Source organism: Lycorma delicatula, chromosome 1 (assembly GCF_047948215.1).
Source record: "Lycorma delicatula isolate Av1 chromosome 1, ASM4794821v1, whole genome shotgun sequence".
Classification (NCBI taxonomy): domain Eukaryota; kingdom Metazoa; phylum Arthropoda; class Insecta; order Hemiptera; family Fulgoridae; genus Lycorma; species Lycorma delicatula.
This window is the reverse complement of record NC_134455.1, coordinates 45,024,855-45,042,725: the sequence shown is the minus strand read 5'-3', so window position 1 is coordinate 45,042,725 and position 17,871 is coordinate 45,024,855. Positions and strand designations below refer to the sequence as shown.

The 17,871-nt window shown below is 32.2% G+C and overlaps 1 protein-coding gene across 1 annotated transcript in view; it reads left to right on the top strand.

Annotated features, from left to right (window-relative positions):
- The window catches only part of ash1 (histone-lysine N-methyltransferase ash1), a 229,911-nt gene that overhangs the window by 125,105 nt on the left and 86,935 nt on the right, over positions 1-17,871 (top strand). Inside the window, exons 9-12 of the mRNA XM_075354323.1 lie at positions 1,719-2,021; positions 6,549-6,693; positions 11,925-12,277; positions 14,420-15,472. Coding sequence (XP_075210438.1) covers positions 1,719-2,021; positions 6,549-6,693; positions 11,925-12,277; positions 14,420-15,472 — 1,854 coding nt within the window. The remainder of the gene's footprint in view (positions 1-1,718; positions 2,022-6,548; positions 6,694-11,924; positions 12,278-14,419; positions 15,473-17,871) is intronic.

Sequence of the window (17,871 nt, the reverse complement as noted above, 5' to 3'; positions counted from 1 at the left end):
CCTCCAATACAGTGTAAATATACTTAGAAAGTAGATCCACTCACTTATTTTGAACGTCCTTTAGCTCTAAACTGTTATTAAACCACAAGCACACCTTCACCTATTATAAAAATAACAGGTGAAAAAACACAAATGTCTTAGTTTCCAAATAAACTAAAACCCGAATAAACTAGGTAAATCCGTGTCCAAAATCTTAAAAAGAGACGAATCGTATTCCAAACCCAAGGCACTTCAATATCCACATCACAAAACCGAGAAATTCACCGTAAAAACTGATCAAATAAACTGAAAATGCGGAGCTGAACAGAAACATGTCTACCGCGTACAGACACACCGTGAGTTCTCCCGCTCGACTTGCGGAGATTAATCTGGGAAAAGAACACTTCACTAGGTTCAGTCTGCACTGCAGTGCGGAGAGTGCTGAAATGTTATCCATATCAAATGCAGGTTTTTCATGAGCTAACTAATTCTGATTATGCTAAAAGGGTTTACTATTGTCAGTGGTTCAAGAACTTAATTAGAGACAACATTAGCATATTAGATCAAGTATTTTTCACACATGAAGCATGGTTTCAGCTTTGTGGGTATGTTAATAATTGTCAGAACTACTGGATTTGGGGTACTAAAAAACAGCACATTTTCTTTGATTCCCCTACACCCACAAAAAATAGTTGCATATATTTGATTTCAAGGTGACGGATAATAGGACATTAGTTTGTTTTTTAAGAAAACTGAATGTTGCCATCTCTCACTCTCTCTCTCTCTCTCTCTTTTTTTTTTCCTGTTTAGCCTCCGGTAACTACCATTTAGATAATTCTTCAGAGGATGAATGAGGATGATATGTATGAGTGTAAATGAAGTGTAGTCTTGTACATTCTCAGTTCAACCATTCCTGAGACGTGTGGTTAATTGAAACCCAACCACCAAAGAACACCGGTATCCACAATCTAGTATTCAAATCCGTGTAAAAATAACTGGCTTTACTAGGACTTGAACGCTGTAACTCTCGACTTCCAAATCAGCTGATTTGGGAAGACGCGTTAACCACTAGACCAATCCGGGGGGTTTGGATGCTGCCATCTACCTAGAAGTTATCCAACAGTTCACATCCTTACTGCAAGAGGATGAGCGTGACTGTTGGTTGCAACAGGACAGTGCCACTGCCATCAACTAGCTCTACTATGGATTTGCTACAGGAATTTTTCAGTGGAAGAATCATTTCTAAAGGATTGTGGTCACCAAGATCCCCTGATCTGATTAGTCCATACTTCTTTCTGAAGAATTTCTCTTACTTTAAAATAAATTGTTTATAGAAGCAATATACTCCACACACCCTGCAGGAATTGAAGACTAATTTTACCCATGCCATCCAGGAAGTAGACAGGGTATAGCAAAAAAGAGTAATCTGGAACATGGTCAAACCTGTTGACAAGTGCGTAGAAGTGGACAAACACCATTTTCAATACCTTCTGTAAATTATTATGCAAGTATTTGCCAATAAACTATGACTAAACTAAGTGATGAGGCCTCTTTTAAGTTGAACATCTTATATTTTTTCAGATGACATCAATTTTTTTTTTTTATTGTTATTAGTCCGAATATGCTTAGTGATTTTTTTTTTTTACTGTATGCATGTACCTGTATATGTTTATGTTGCTAAATTTTGCAATGGTATGGGTTTCTATTGTGCTTATCAACTGTTCTGTCTCTATTTGTAGGTGATTAATCAAGAGGATTTGGCAGCAATATTACCTGATGTTGTTGGTGTTGGAGGTGGCCCATTTGATGGATTTGAAGATGTCAGTTCAGGTGAGGGTTGTAGGGGGGCTGGGGGCACTGGGTCATCACGAACATGTGCAAGAGCTACTGGTGGTCCAGGAGCTGAATCATCATCAGATATGGACATATTGCCTGATGTTAGTGATGTTATCAATCGTATTAATCTTGATTCTGATCCTGGTCAAGAAGATGAGCAGAATAATCACTCAGGGAATTCTGAAAATGATACTGAGCATGATGAGGTAATAAATATTTTCAAAATATTTCTTCCTTTTTCCTTTTTGTAGTGTTACATTTTTTTATTGGAGGAAAATTCTATTCTAGTCTTTTGCATTTAATACGTGCAGATTGTTTTTTAAATACGTAATTTCTACATTAGTAATAACAGCTCAAAGGATGGCTAAAGTTATTTGAAAAATATTTGACACTTAAAAGAATCAGGAAATGTACGAGGTGTGTGAGAAAAGTAATGAGATTGGTAACACTGCGAGCGATCTGGCAACACTATGTCTATTGGTTTGTGCTATACTGGTTTGTTCATCCCTTCCATATGCTCAGTACGAGTTTCAACTCATTATTTAGCCAACACATTATTTTTGACAGTGCCATTAGTGAAGTTGTTTATGTGTTGTGTTATGAAAATGGAGCATCAGAATTTAGAGAGCAATGTTGTGCAATCAAGTTTTGTGTTAAACTTGGGGAATCCGCGAGTGTGACCTTTGAAAAGTTGAAACAGGCCTATGGGAAACATTGCTTATCAAGAGTACAAGTTTTCCGCTGGTACAAATCATTTTTGGAAGGCCGAGAATACGTTGAAGATAAACCTTGCTCAGGGAGACCTTCAACTTCAAAATCTGATGAAAACGTTGAGTGTGTGAGGGTTCTTGTGAGATCAGAACATCGTTTAACGATAAGGATGATGAGTGAACAGTTAAATTTAAACACTTTCATTGTACATCAAATTTTGACAGACAATTTGGACATGCCAAAGGTTTGTGCGAAATTGCTGCCGAAAAACCTCACAATGGAACAGAAGGACAATCGAAGAAAAAATGTCTGCGTTGATCTTCTTAAGAGGATTGTCAATGACCAAGAATTCTTCAATTGCATGATCGCAGGTGATTAATCCTGTATATTTCAGTACAATCCTGAAACAAAACGGCAAATTGATGTGTGACACACTTTGTCCTTGACCGAAAAAATGTCGATTGAGCAAATCAAAGATCATAACCATGCTGATTTGCTTTTTTGACACTAGGGATATCGTACATAAAGAATTTTTCCCTCCAGGACAAACTGTTAATCAAGTGTTTTACAAATATGTCCTTGAAAGACTCAGGAAAAGTGTGATTTGACATTGCCAGACATTGCAAAACAAAAGACCAGACATTGCAGACAAGTGGATGCTTCATCATGACAATGCCCCGTGTCATACGGCCATTTCAATCAGGGAATTTTTGACCTCAAAACGCATTCCTACGGTTCCTCAACCCCCCTATTCACCTGATTTGAGTCCTTATGTCTTTTTCCTTTTCCCGAAATTGAAATGTCTTAAAAGGACGTCATTTTGACGTGCTTCCAGCACTGCTACCAGGAGTGTGAACAACGACTCTGTCGGTTTATAGCTGCCCAAGGGAACTACTTTGAAGGGGGTAATATTGTTGTTTGAAAAAAAATAAAAACTTTGGTAAGTAAAAAGTTTCATTACTTTTCTCACATACCTCGTATATTTATAACATATGCGTTAGTAATTTTATAGTAAAGTAATTTATATAGTATTTATATATGTTAATAATTTATGCAATAAACACTAGTGCTGTTCAACAATTCATTAGTTGACTGGCATGAAGAATTAATTTACTGTTTTATTTATAAATTGTGACTTTACTATTATGTCCATTAGTAATTAATAAATACACCAACAGCACCTAACATTGTTTAACTTTGTGATGTATGGTATTCTGTTAAACGTTGACTTAGCTGCTTCCATGTAATGGAGTTCAACACAGAACACAATTGAGGAAGGTTGTGTTCAAATAAGCTCTGATAATTTGTTTTTCAAATTACGTTATTCCATAGCTACTTTATAGTTTAATAATTAGTGATTACTGTGGTTAGATTTTATTAGTTTTGTTATTGTTCAGAATTTTTGTTATATTATTAGTTGTTTTCTTATATTAACCGTATAGGTAGCCTAACAGGTTATCTTATGTTAGCTTGCTGGGTGGTTTGACTTCTTTAAAACCACTCTCTAGGGAGTACTTACTGCTGTAAAAATTTCTGATTTTTGCCACCCGTTCCACATATGTGTTTTGGGTTCAAAATCTTTTGGTGGGCATTATTTTTAATGAAAGACACTTAATAGCAGTCCATAGGTAAGTACTATAGTACCTAAGAGTTAGGTAAAGGTAAAAACAGACCTGTTACCCTAAGCCCTTCATTATTTATTTTGGGCCCAAAATTTGAAAAAAAAAAAAAAGAAAAAAAAACAATTTGTAAATGTAAATTCAGTAAATATTACAAGATTTGGTTATGTAACAAAATGTATTTTGTTACACTAAGATGAAGTTCCATCTTTACTCTTTCCAAAAAGCGCTTAATCACCTCTGTATGATTTTAAATAAGAATGTTACAGCTCATGGAAAAAGTGATGAAAGTGGCTGTTTTATGTGTTGGCGAGTTAGAAGATAGTCTATTACTTAAGAAAAATGTTTTTCAAAAATATAAAAGTATTTTTTGTCTACTACAAGGTGGGTGGTTATCATGTACCAAATATCAAAATCAAAAGTAGTGATGCACTGATGATTTATTGAATTAAAATGGAATACTCCTGCAAAGAAGAGAATGCACAGTGAGTGAATTGCAGGTCATGCAAAGTTACTTCAGTGATCGGGATGTGCTGCTCCGCAAGGGCAACTATGAGGTAGACAAGACGCTGTGCAAGAGTTGTTCTCAGGACAGCATGTTTAGTTCTTTGTTGTGGGTAGTAGAGTTGATTCTCTTCTGTCACTGAGGTTGCCCAGCAGCTGTTGCATTGTGGCTTATGCTGATGGGCTCCTGCTGGTCGAAGGATACTCGTGGAGGGAGGTAGAACGTCAAGCCACTCAAGCTTGCAGGGTATTCGGGTTGTGGGGTCATCAACAGAAGATGATGTTTAGCCCGGAGAAAACCATGATGATATCCCTTATAGGCTGTTTGGCTGTGAGTCGGCAAGTCTGTGTTTTTATGGCAGGGCAGTGCTTAAAGTATGTCAAGTCAAAAGTACCTCAGAGTATTTCTAGATGTGAAAATGTAATTTAAGAAGCGCCTTTAAAATTTCACAGAGAAGGCCTGTAGTGCCTTCTTTGATATTTGATGTGTTGTCAATCCTGATTGGGGTCTTAACTTTAAGACCATGAGTATCCTTATAAGGGTGTCTGCGAAGCAATTATGCTACATACAGTGCCAGTCTGGGCGGATAAGCTAAAATTCAAAAGCTATCTGGATATTGTTGAGGGCTCATTATTATTATTATATATATTATTATTATTATTGTATGAGGGCTAATATTATTAACAGTAGTGGATGGCTACCACATGATTTAACAGGAGGTGATCTTGGTGATCGTGGGTTTGAAACTGATAATTTGCTTGCATCAGGGAAGTAACAGTAAAAAATTGGGAAATGAACAACACGGCAATGCATTGTGGCAAGCCGTGTTATACGCATGGTCTTTACAGATTTTGGTAGTTTTCAGGTGCCTCTTGGGTAAGCCTGAACAAGTACATGATGCAGCAGTATCTTTCTGGGCATGGTGCTTTTAGGGACAGGCTGCAGAGGTTCAGCCTGGTGGACTCAGGAATGTGTCTGCAATAATGCAATGGATGATGTTCATTATGTTTTGTATGAATGCTCAAAGTACAAGTTGATGCACATGGAAACTATTTGTCGGTGTGATATTATCAGGTTGACGTTAGATCTCATCGTTAATTGGTGAAACCAGGCTGAATGGGTCATAGTAGAGAACTTTGTAAATTACTTGGCAAAAGAAAGAATTGCTGAGGGGGGTCTAGGGTGCCGCTTGGGCTTTCCCACTTCTGTTTCTGTTTTTGTTGTTGTATTACATTTTTGTTGTTTTGTATTTATGGTTTTTTTAATGTTTGTTCTTGTATTCTTTGTTACTGCGTGTTGAACTCAATTCTTTACTTTTCAGGAAGGTAGGAGATTTCAGTCGAGATTCAATCTTGTTTGAGATTTAGTTTAAATGTGTTTTGTTTTCTTTTCTTGAGAGTTCTTAATAGTAGTAGTACACCTATGGGAATGTCACATGTGGCATTTGCATTGGTGACATTGTGACTGAGGTAAGCACAAGGCATCCCTCAGTTTTTGTCAAGGTTTTGAAAATGACCATCGGCAAAGCCCATAAGAGCTAGGTATGGAGGGGCAGGCATGGTAACCAAAACTGCCACATGGAAGGTATATTCCCCTACGGGATCAGGATGTTTGCATGTAATCCTTAAGACACTTTAATTTCCAAGATGCTATTCCTTTAGATGTTAAAAGTTTTTTGAATAGTTGTTTCCAAAGCATTTTCTGAAAACCTTAATGATATGAGTTGACGGTTGTCATATCAATGGAAAAAGGGAGCAAAATTGTTACTTATAATGGTAGGTTAAATTCTGTTAAAGTTTGTGTAACTGCAAGCAGATAATGTGTAATGAAAGATCGAGAAAGTACGTGCATCATTATTCTCTATAAACACTTATAAATACATTTCATTTTCTTTGTAGGTTGGCTATTCATCTAATTTGTTGCAGCAGTTCAATCAAAAGACAGAGCAGTTGTCTGTAAGAAATGGAAGTAGCGTGTCTCGTTCCAAGGTATCTGCTGAAGTTTCAAGAAGTAGCGGATGTGATGTACCTCGCCGGAAGAGAGGTAAGTGCATAGATAAATTCCTTATATTAAACTGATTTTAACTGTGAATAAACTATTTTTAACTTTACATATATATTATTTTATTTGGTATGACATAGAAGAATTTAAAAAAATAAATTCAGTAATGAGTTACATGAATGTTATAGAATTGTTCTGAAGGATTTAATGTTGTCTTTATTTTTTATCTATCTTCTGTAGGGCTTATTGCTATCTTGCAGGTTTTTGTGGAATGAAATTTTCTTATAGAAGTAGGTGGGACTTAGTGTGTCACATTTCATCATACTTTCTTCATACTCATTGAATTATGTTGAAAACATAACAGACAGGAAGATGATCTTATTTTAAAGACCAATTCTAATTATCCTATCTTTTTGGTGGTAGTGTTAAATGAAAGTGTACTGTTTGAAAATTGAGGTAATTCTTTCTGTTGATTTAAAATTAATGTTGATTATGAAATCAAAATTAACTGCTGAATTACATCACTTTACAGTTTCATTAATTAGCTTCCATATAATGTTATCAGGTTTCAACTTTCAACTATTGAAAATAAAAGCAGGTGATTGTAGTAAAAGGCAAAAAAAAAAAGCAGTTAAGTGATTATGGTGAAAGGATTAACTTTTTATTTTTACCTAACTTGCTTTTGGTGAGTTTATTATTGCAGTTCCTTAACTAACTAGGTATTTTAGTTATGAAAATATCACGTGATGGTTTGTATCATTTGTAAATTGTTAATATCATGACATTATAATGGTTGAGTCAAGGAAAACTAACTAAGTCTTGATACTGAAGAGACTGAGGAGTAGGTAGCAAGAAGACAGTATAACTAACATTCAGTCCTGCTATGCTTAAATATAGCAGTCAAAAAAATCATTGGTCAGTTTTGATTAAAAATCTTTTTTAATAATCAGAAAATCAAAGATTAACAAAGAACCAGCTTCTGTTATATTGATATCTTAAAAGTGTAACCTGTGAAGCATGTAAACAATTTATTTTTGATCTGACTAAGAAAAAGATATTAATACAACAATTTTTACTGTGAATAGTAATGATTTTACCAACATTTTTATCACTGTTATTGTTTATTTGTGTAGCTTGTCCAAGCCAGATTGGCACAATTCTGATGAACAACATAGCTGTATATCTTACTGCCTAACGAGCACAGGTTTATAATACTATTCAATTAAAGGCAGTATGTATATGGTACGACTGTTATTTATTCCACTCAATAAACAAATTCACATCTTATATTTATTAGTTACTTATTTAATCCTGAGTTTATATATTATTAAATTAATTTATTTCTTTATTTGATACTGAAATAGATAGGTTATGAATTATTATGCAGACTAATTGGCTGTTACTGATTAGTGTTTAGGCCAAAGTATATTTATTTATAGTTTTATAATTGTGTATAATATCCAAGCCAAACAAGCACAAGATTGATGTCTATTGTTTACGCTACGCTCTTCGCCCTTTGTTCTGGGAGTGGTGAAGAATTGTACACTAGCCTAGGTAGTGAGTCATACATAAAAAAATTTCTTTATTCATGTTTGTGTAAATGATAACCGAACGATGTGTCATTCTAAACATTCAAATGAAACATTAAATCTCTATACAAACCGTTCCTGATTCATTTAGACTAACATTTTTGTATATGATCCCATTCTAATTTATACTATATTTGCAGTTGCATATGATATATATATATGTATATATAATATGTTTTTTTATATTATAAATTAAATTATTACAAACAGTAACATGAATCATATGATTTTTGGCAGGCAGTTATGTTAAGTCTCAGGTTTCTTTTTAAAATTTTAATCTCTTTAAATAAATTCTCACTATTTTTGTTACTGGTTTTATTATTTTGTTACTGGAATTGATTTTATTATTTTGCATATTATGTCTAATTTACGTGGAAAAGACATTTACTGCCAAGAGAAACAAATTATACACAATGTTTTTAATTACATGATAGGAGAAACTGCAGTTGGGATGTTTGTTAGTGACCCCAAAAAAGTTATAGAACATGTTACGTGTGCCACAGGAGTCTCAAAAAGAACAGTTTATCAAATTACTGGTGAAATAGCTTCAGAAAAAAAATTCACTTCTCGCAAAGGAATAAAACACAAAAAGTGGGGAAGTAAGGAAGTGACAAACACAGACAGTTTTGATTGGAATGCTATATGATGTAAAGTGTTAAAATTTTACTTAACCGAGGGCTGCTTGCCTTCTCTAAGAAAACTTACCTCAAAAATAAAAAGTGATAAGGTATTTAATGGGCAGAAGAATAGCTTATGGACACTTTTGTTAAGCATGGACTTCAAATGGAAGAAAATCAGAAATAACAGCGCAGTTCTTATTGAAAAACATGATATTCAGTACAAACGGTTTGTGTATTTGAATAAAATTGAAGAATGCCAAGTTGAAGAAAGACCAGTCATCTACATTGATGGGACCTATATTTTTAGTTCTCATTACCAACAGAAATGTTGACAACTTCAAATGCGTCTGATTGTTTTGGTGTGCCAATTTCAAAAGGAGAAAGGATAATAGTTATCCACCATCAGTGGTGAAATGGGATTTGTTCCCAACTGCTTGACAGTATGGAAAGCCAAATCTTCCTCAATTGATTATCATTCTCAAATGAACTGCCACATGTTTTTAATGTGGATAAGGGAAAAATGAATGCCTAACTTCCCAGTAAAGAGTGTTGTTATTCTAGATAATGCTTCTTATCACAGTGCTGAAGAAAGCTGAGCACCGAATTCAGTATAAAAAAAAAATCCATGATTGACTGGCTGCGGACTAACAGCTTACCATTCCATGAAAATTTGATGAAAGTGCAGTTGTATGAGATAATTACAAAAAATAAAAATCATGAAAACATATAAGATATTGAAGGAAGGTGGATTCCCTATTTTACACCTATCCCCATATCATCCCGACTTGAATCCCATTGAGATGATGCAGGCACAGGTGAAGAACCAGATTGCAGCTGAAATTTACAATTTACAATAACTGCAACAATGAAAATTTGCCATAAAAAAGTTTGCAGAACTCTCAATCGAGGACTGGATAAAATGTTGCGAACATGTTAAAAAAAATGAAGATGAGTATCGCAAGCTGCAAGGACCTCTAGAACAACAAATTGAACGTGTCAACATCAATTTGGGAAGTGAGAGTTCATCTGAATTGTCAAAAGACGAGAACATGCAGTGGGAAGTGCTATATATTCGGCTTTGTAATTTTTACTTTAATTTTTTGTATTATGCTAGTGCTAGTTACAAAATTCATAATAAAATACATTGTAATATAAAGTGTAAAAGTTCTACTGAAAAAAGGATTGTCGAGCTAGTAAAAACAATCATAAAAACACCGAAAAAGAAGAAATACCTACATTTTAGGTAATAAATATATTCAATATTTTTTTTACTTTAAGTATTTAAAAATAAGTTAGCTAAATATTAATGTATTGTTTTATTTGCTTTTGAATTTATTTATTTTTTTATATAAATTTAAGACTAAAAATAATTAAAAAATTTATGATGTGAATTTATTTATTGATTGGCATAAACATTAGTATAAAAAATAGTAAAAAAAAAATTATTCTGTAAATTAGTATAAAAAAATTAGTCTTAAAGTTACTATAAAATAAAATAAAAAATTTACTGTATATGTACTGTCTTACATGAGTAGCATATATAACCTTGCGTTAGCTAGACAGTCATTGCCTAGACCAGATCTGTGCCAATTCAGCTTGGAAAAGCCATAAATTGTTTATAGAACGACCTAGGTTTGATAGTGAGGAAGGCTCATGAAATTTCCAATAGGTATGAGGGAGCCTCACTTTTCAGTGTGAGAAAATTAACATTTATAAAGAGCAACTGTTTTTGAGCTTGATGTCTCAAATCATAGAAGAGTAAAAATATGAGAGTTAGAAACTTTTGGATTGAAGTTGTGGTATGATTGTAAAGTAACTTGAACTTGTGCTTGCTAAACGGAAGGAACTATTTTTGTTTTACAAAAATTAGAATTATAGAACTTGAATAAAGAACGTGAAATAAATTGGATTATCCAGAAATAAATTTACATTTGAACATAGTTATTTTACAATACATAAGCTGTAGCTGTGGTACTACAACATAAAAAATTAAAGATTTTTCCTAGTAGATATCTCTATTTTATACCATCATTCAACTAGATGTTTAGAGTATCTGTAAATATCTAAACGAATAGCGTTACTAATAAGTAGATTAATATGTATAATTTTGTTTGTCTGTCATGCACCATTTGTTTATGTAGTTCATCTTGTTTCTGAATTTATTTTTTATTGATTTAATAAAATTAATAAACTTTTTTTATATATAAAAATGTATTAGGAAAATGGTAAAAATATATGTGGTAAAATTAGCTTTAAAGGTTTCTTATCAACCCTTGCACGATTTAAAATTTACCTGTCATGTATTTCATTCTTCCAGTGTGCTTGATAGCTAAATCATTGTTTAATATAAACGAAAGTTAATTTAATCATTTAATTAACTAATTAATTTAATTCATTCATTTAGTGATTCAAATTATATAGTTCATATTTATAGATTTTGTGTTAAGAAGTGATCACAATAGATATTAACTGTATGTTAACTAGATTTGCTTTATCATGTTCATAGAAATAATAGTGGACCATTCTTAATTCTTTTAAATTTTAATTAAAAACAGGTTATAAATATATTAATTATTATGAAGTTGGTCAAGTGTAAGATGGATAAACTGCATCTCTTGATAATGTTTACACATGGAACATCTTAAAAGGTAGCCTCCTGAAAGTTGAAGGATGTGAAATAAATTAAAACTAACCAACAAAGCACATTTTATGAATAAATCCCTGTAATGACTTAAACTAAACATTGAGTGCAGTTTTTTGTACACTATGGGCATTTATTAGTGGGTAACAGCAGTTGATGCTATATAAAAACAAAAATTGTGAAATGATTTATTTTGTCTTCAGGGGAAAAATATGTTGACTTCACAAAAAATGAAATTAACTTCACACTTGCCATACATGATGCTGATCATAAAGTTAACTGTTTAATATTTATAGAAGTTTAATAGATATAATTAAAACCCAGTATTAACAGATCTATGATAAAAATATTCAATATTTAGCTTAATGTTTAAGTGCATATTAAGATTGTATATTTGCTAATGTAAGGTTTATTTTTATTTAGGGAGACCTCCAAAACTGAGTGTGGCACCACCAGTTGTTCATCAAAATAATAAGTTAGCTCTGCCACCAGAACTTGAAGCATATTGTTCAGTTTCTAATGTATCTCCAGATAGTGGGATTCAATCTGTAGCAGGCTCACCATCACATCAGTCATGTTCACCTGCTTCAAATGCACCAGCACATTCACCTGCTCCTCCTTCTACCAAATCACACCCACCCTCACCTCCTCCACCAACAATAACAAAGACATATGCAAAAAATGACCCTGGTTTATATCCTCCACGCAAGAAGATACCATCATCAGGATCTGGCTCACACCATCACATTAGGAATAAGGAACCAATTTCTACAAATGTAAGTTTGATTTTACATTAAATTTTTTTTAAAATTATTTCATCTTTGAAACGGGTGTAATTTTCAATAAGTTTTCATGAAAATTTATTAAAAAAGCCTTGTAAAAATGTATTGATCCAGAAACACAGAATAAAGAAAAAGATTGAATAACTGATTGACTGATACTTATTTACAAAAATTTCTGTAGAGTTCTATTTTAGAAAAGACAGCTAACGTAAAATTAACTTATTTTGTGCTATTTCATTAAATATATTTTTTTTTTAAATAGTAGCATTTGTATTCCATGTAATGAGTTTTTTCAATAAAAAAAATTTAAATACTAAAAATGAAAGTAGTTAAAAGTAATCACTTAAGGTTGGTTTTTAAAATAGTCAGAAAGCTTCTTTTTAAGGAAGACACTTCTTTGAAGTGAATTTAATTACTCTTGCTTTTAAAGTTAAATTCTAGGTTGAGGATTTGTCATTTCTTTATCTTTCATTTGTTACGTTGCACACTAAAATTCATGTGTAATATTACCATTAAAATACATGGCACTTGTCTGTAATCCTGCAAAAGATACACTGATTTCACATGGCCATCCCTCTGTTGTTTAAATACCATTTAGTCATATTCATATTTCCTTTCCTGAAAAACCTTTAGAATAGAAACTAAGGATTGTATCAGATGGTGCTTCGGCAATACTCTAGAACCTTACAGCAGTTGCAGCTGTTCCTTAAGTCAAGTGACAGGTATTCAGTTTATATTTGGATCTGCTTCCTGCTTGAGAAGGTGCATAAAAAGCTGCCAAACAGTGGCTCAGATGTCTGTTAGATAAAATATGTCCTAAAATTTAAAAACCAATTTGCTCTGTAGCGAATGTTATGATAATCATTTTCATTTGTAACAATTTTTTAAAGGACATTTTTATTAAAAAAATTAGGAATTGTATTATATTTATGTATGTTTTTCAAAATTTTACTGTTTTTTTTTTTATATGTTCCGCTGAGTTTTGGTAGTTAATAACATTGTTTTAAACATGAAAGAGGTAAGTTAATTTTGTTGCTTTACACTCAGTTATGTCGGTGATGAATATGAACATCTTAAGTCAATTGACTCTAAGAATTGTCTTCTGAAAGTAATGATATTCACTAAACAGGCAATCCTTATGGGGAACAGAATGAAGGTATCGCTTTTAAGACTGAATATCATTTGCATCTAATGTATACAACAGTACTTAAATCTATGAAGAACGCAACAGTAAACATATATATCTCATTTCAGTTTTTTTTTTTTAGTAAGCCTTGAATCTGATATTTACTATTCTTGGGAATAGTAAATAATTTTTGGGAGTGACTTTATCTCTTCACCTTGAAGTGTCTGACCTTCTTGTCAGGTCACTTTAATATTATTACACTTACACACATACGTGTTCTGTATGGTGGTCATGGGTAGAAGTAAAGTGGGTTTTCTGATAAAGGAAGCATTTTATTTTTTGAAGTAACTGAATTACTTATACTGAATTTTCTTAAACATTTACACCTATTGCTTTTAAATGTGGAACTACAATTATTGTAGTTTTTTTTTAATTCTTAGTTTACTTTCACATCCTTGAAGACAAACGTAAGGAGGAAAAAGATTATTGGCCATAAATCCTTCTAAATGTTTCTAAATTAAAAACTGATTGTTGATTTTGAGCTGTCCTGGAACAGAAAACATGACTGAATTGTTTCTGTTTCAGTGGTTTAGAATGATTCTCCATGATTTAATATACTCCGGCAAAAAAATAATATTTTTAGCGTTTTATTGGCAGGAAAATGTGTTTCTAAAATAAGATGCGACAAAAATAATTTTCAAATACGAAAACCTAAAACAGAATTATTTAAAATAAGTAATAATATGAACTATTTCATTAAAATAATTATACAAAATTTCCACAAATTTTTGTATTTCTGCTATGATTATAAGCGATTCGAGTGTTATTTTAATTTTATTTCCTTACCTATTTATATAATTAAATCTGACACTTTTATGGTCAAAACATGTATAATACAAAAATGGATATATTTTGAGGAACAGTTTTCAATTAGAGGAATAGAAAATATTTACAATTACTTTAAATAATTTTATATTTTTGTAGTTGTTATATTGCATTTTTTTTTCTAGCCAAAGCTGACTAAACTATATACTACTACTGAAGAACTTCGCGTTGGAAATGGTGGTAAAAGAGGACCTGGGAGGCCAAAAGGTTCTGGACGGAAAAAAGGAAGACCTCCACGAAAAGATGACATAAGATTACCTAGATTACCTGCTGATATGCTTAAAGTGCCACCGTTTTATAAAGTAAAAAATACAGTTGTTAATATGGTAGAAAATGAGGATTTACCTCGGTTACATGGTATGATGGTACCTGGTAAACGCGGTCCTGGCCGCCCAAAAAAGTTGCCACCAACATTGGAACCGAATCTACCAATAGGTGATAGGTCTTTAAATGCAAGTGGATGTTCAGCAATTAAAGGAAAGAGAGTTGGAGACTGTAGTAATGTAGGTAGTAATTCAAGTAAATCCTCAGATACATATCAGAAAAATGCAGGTGCATTTTTACATGACGTATGTGATAGAGTGAGTAAAAGATTAGATATTCCCTTCACAAAAGGTAGCAAAACTTTGAATGAGTTTTTAAACAGAAATGGTGAATTAAAACATCGTTCTCATAGAGAAGCAAACAAATCTTCTCATCATCGTAAGAAATATGTCGGTTTTGATAAAAAAAGTAGTAGTCGAAGACAAATGATTAGATCTAGAACTGTTCTTCCTCGTGGTCTAGCAAGAGTAAGGCAACACAAACACAAAAAGAGAAAGAAGCGGCTGAAAACTAAAGTATTTGTTGTTGATCCTAATTTTCTTACAGATCTGGAAAAATTAGTAGAAGAATTTAAAAAATCATGTAGAATAACAGTGTCTGAAGAATTTCCTCAAAATAAAATATCTGTTCATGAAAGTCCACCTACTTTGCCATCAATATTTAGATTAAAACGAATTGTTAAAAAACGTAAGGGAAGTGAAAAATCCAAAGCCAGTGATAAAGAATCTGGTCCAGAACCAGAAATAACTAAGGAAAAAACTCATTTGCCTTCTCAGACTTCATTGCCAGCTCCCACCCAGCCACCAAATAATGTGAAACGACGTCCTAAAAAGAGTGCTGTTGAAGCTCCTAAGGTAATAAATTACTAATTAAACAAATTTCTTAGTTTAGATGTATGGTAATTATTAGAAGTGTGGTCTATATTGTATGGTGTTAAGTTATTGTTTTAGAGGTGTGAAATATGGGGTCAAAAAGTCTTTTAGAATTTTGATGCTTGATAAAAATTATATTACAAAATTGTTCATTTCTTAATTGAATTTGTAATTGATATTGTTGTTTTTTTTTTGCATGTGAGTCAATCCATTTGAAGTGACCCAAGGGTGGCTGCTTGACTAATTAAAAAAAATTGAAATTTACCCACTTGTTTCTGACATTTCTCAGGACCTTAACACTATTTTTTTTTTTTTTTTAGTTTTTTGTTTAAGCAGTTTAAACAGTTTGTTTTGTGATTTTAAAGGGTTTATGGAAAAAATATTAACTAAAAAAATATTAGTTCTGGAAGGATGAAACAAAAAACAGTTTATTCATACTTTCTCAATGTGAAAGACTGGTCCAGTGGTTTATTTACCTATTTTTATTCTTTCTATGAAAAGATTACCAATAAAGTAGAACATGAAAAACGATGAAATTTCACTTATGGTAATTTTTTCAAGAGGCAGGGGTGGCAAACACAGTTTGAATTATTTTTTTTATATGTAGGTATATGTTAGTAGTTTTGCTATAAATAATATAACGGTGGTGATATACTTACCCTTATATTTTTATGAATCTTTGAAAACTAATTTTTAAAAAAAATTCTAATTTTGGCTTCAAATAACTCTGGTGGGGCTGGTGATAAAAATCTCAAATTTGCACAACTTATTTGTGCATTGTACTAATAAAAAAGTTATAACCTCTCAAAAATCTGTTAAAAGCGATACAATTTTGACTCGCTAAATAAGTGCTCCAAGGCGGTTTCTTGTCTTGGTACTTTATTATTTTTTTATACTTATTACTATAGTTGAAATAGTCTTGTTTGAATCATTCAACTACAGGGTTTATGTTACAATATGTTTATGTTGCAATATGCTCATTTATGCTTGTTGCGTCATTTAGCTTTGCAGTTACAGACTGATCAGTCTGACATTAGTCAGTGACCTGTTCACATCTTTACCGAGTGTCTCAAATTTCATCCTGTCTTTGGAAATGTTTATTAAATAAATAATTTTTACTTAATAATATTATATTTGTAAATTTTAAAATTGGTTAAATTTTTACGTCATTTTTAAGTAGTTCACATAAAACAGTGGTAGAACAATGTTGTAGGAATTTATGTGAATGAAGAGTGTCACAAAACAGTGTATGGTACAGTTCCAAAAGAACTCATGGAAATTTGTGAATTTAGTGATGAAGATCAACAACTTATTTTTTTACGTGTTAATTCAATGTCACTAAAGTTTGTAAATCATAAAAAAAGCTTTTTGCCAAAATTCAGTCTGGACAGTTCTGTTGTGACCCTTTAAGAACTCATAAAAAATCAGTTAAGAAAAGCTTAAGACAAATAACATTAGAGCAAGCTCTTAAGAGTACACATTTTTCTAAATTTAAATTTAGTTCCTGGAAAGTCTCTTTGTGTTAACTGTTTCAAAAGTATTTTTTCTCAGCAGAACAAAAAACTATATAAATGTAAAGACCAAGAGCAGTACATTGCCCCACATCACAATATTGAGGATGCTGCTTGTATTATTTTGGGTGTATCACCTACATCAAAATTAACTAAAAATTAAGGTACTAGAAGCTACCACAAGTATGTTTCTGTGTCAGAAGGTATTGTAAGTTGTTACTTTGCTTCAACTTCCAAGGACTATGAAGAGAACATCCTCTGTCAAGTATTATACCACTTTCACTTAAGGAAAGATTATTGCTTGTGTGTATGATGATCAGTGATGGATAGGAGAAGTGATAGATATTAGCCCCGAAAATGACGATGTGCAGCTTCATTTTTTCCACCCAGTTGGACCACGTACATCATTTCAAAAGTCTCCACAAGATGAAGAGTGGTTACCAATCTGCAAAGTCCTGAGAAAGTTTACACCACTTGAACTAACTACAGTGACGGGGTCGTTCTCACACAATTTTCAAGAGAATTATCAGAAGAGATATCACAGCTGTTGGTTAACCACACTAAATAATAAACTTTCATTGCTAAAAAAAAAAAACAGGCTATTTCATTGAAGAATAAGTAAAATTTTGCTTCAATTTATTTTTTCTTTGATAGTGTTAACAAAAATAAACCAATATAAAAATATAATATGAATTCATGAAAAAAGATGTAGGCTACTCATTGAAATCTCAGTTTGGGTAAGTTTTACAAGCATTTTTGAATTAAAATTGTATTAGGTTACTGGTATTGGTTAAGTTATCTTTAAATTATGACCTTTCATTAATAACTTACAACCTACCATTAATAACTTTAGAAAACAATTTTAAAAAT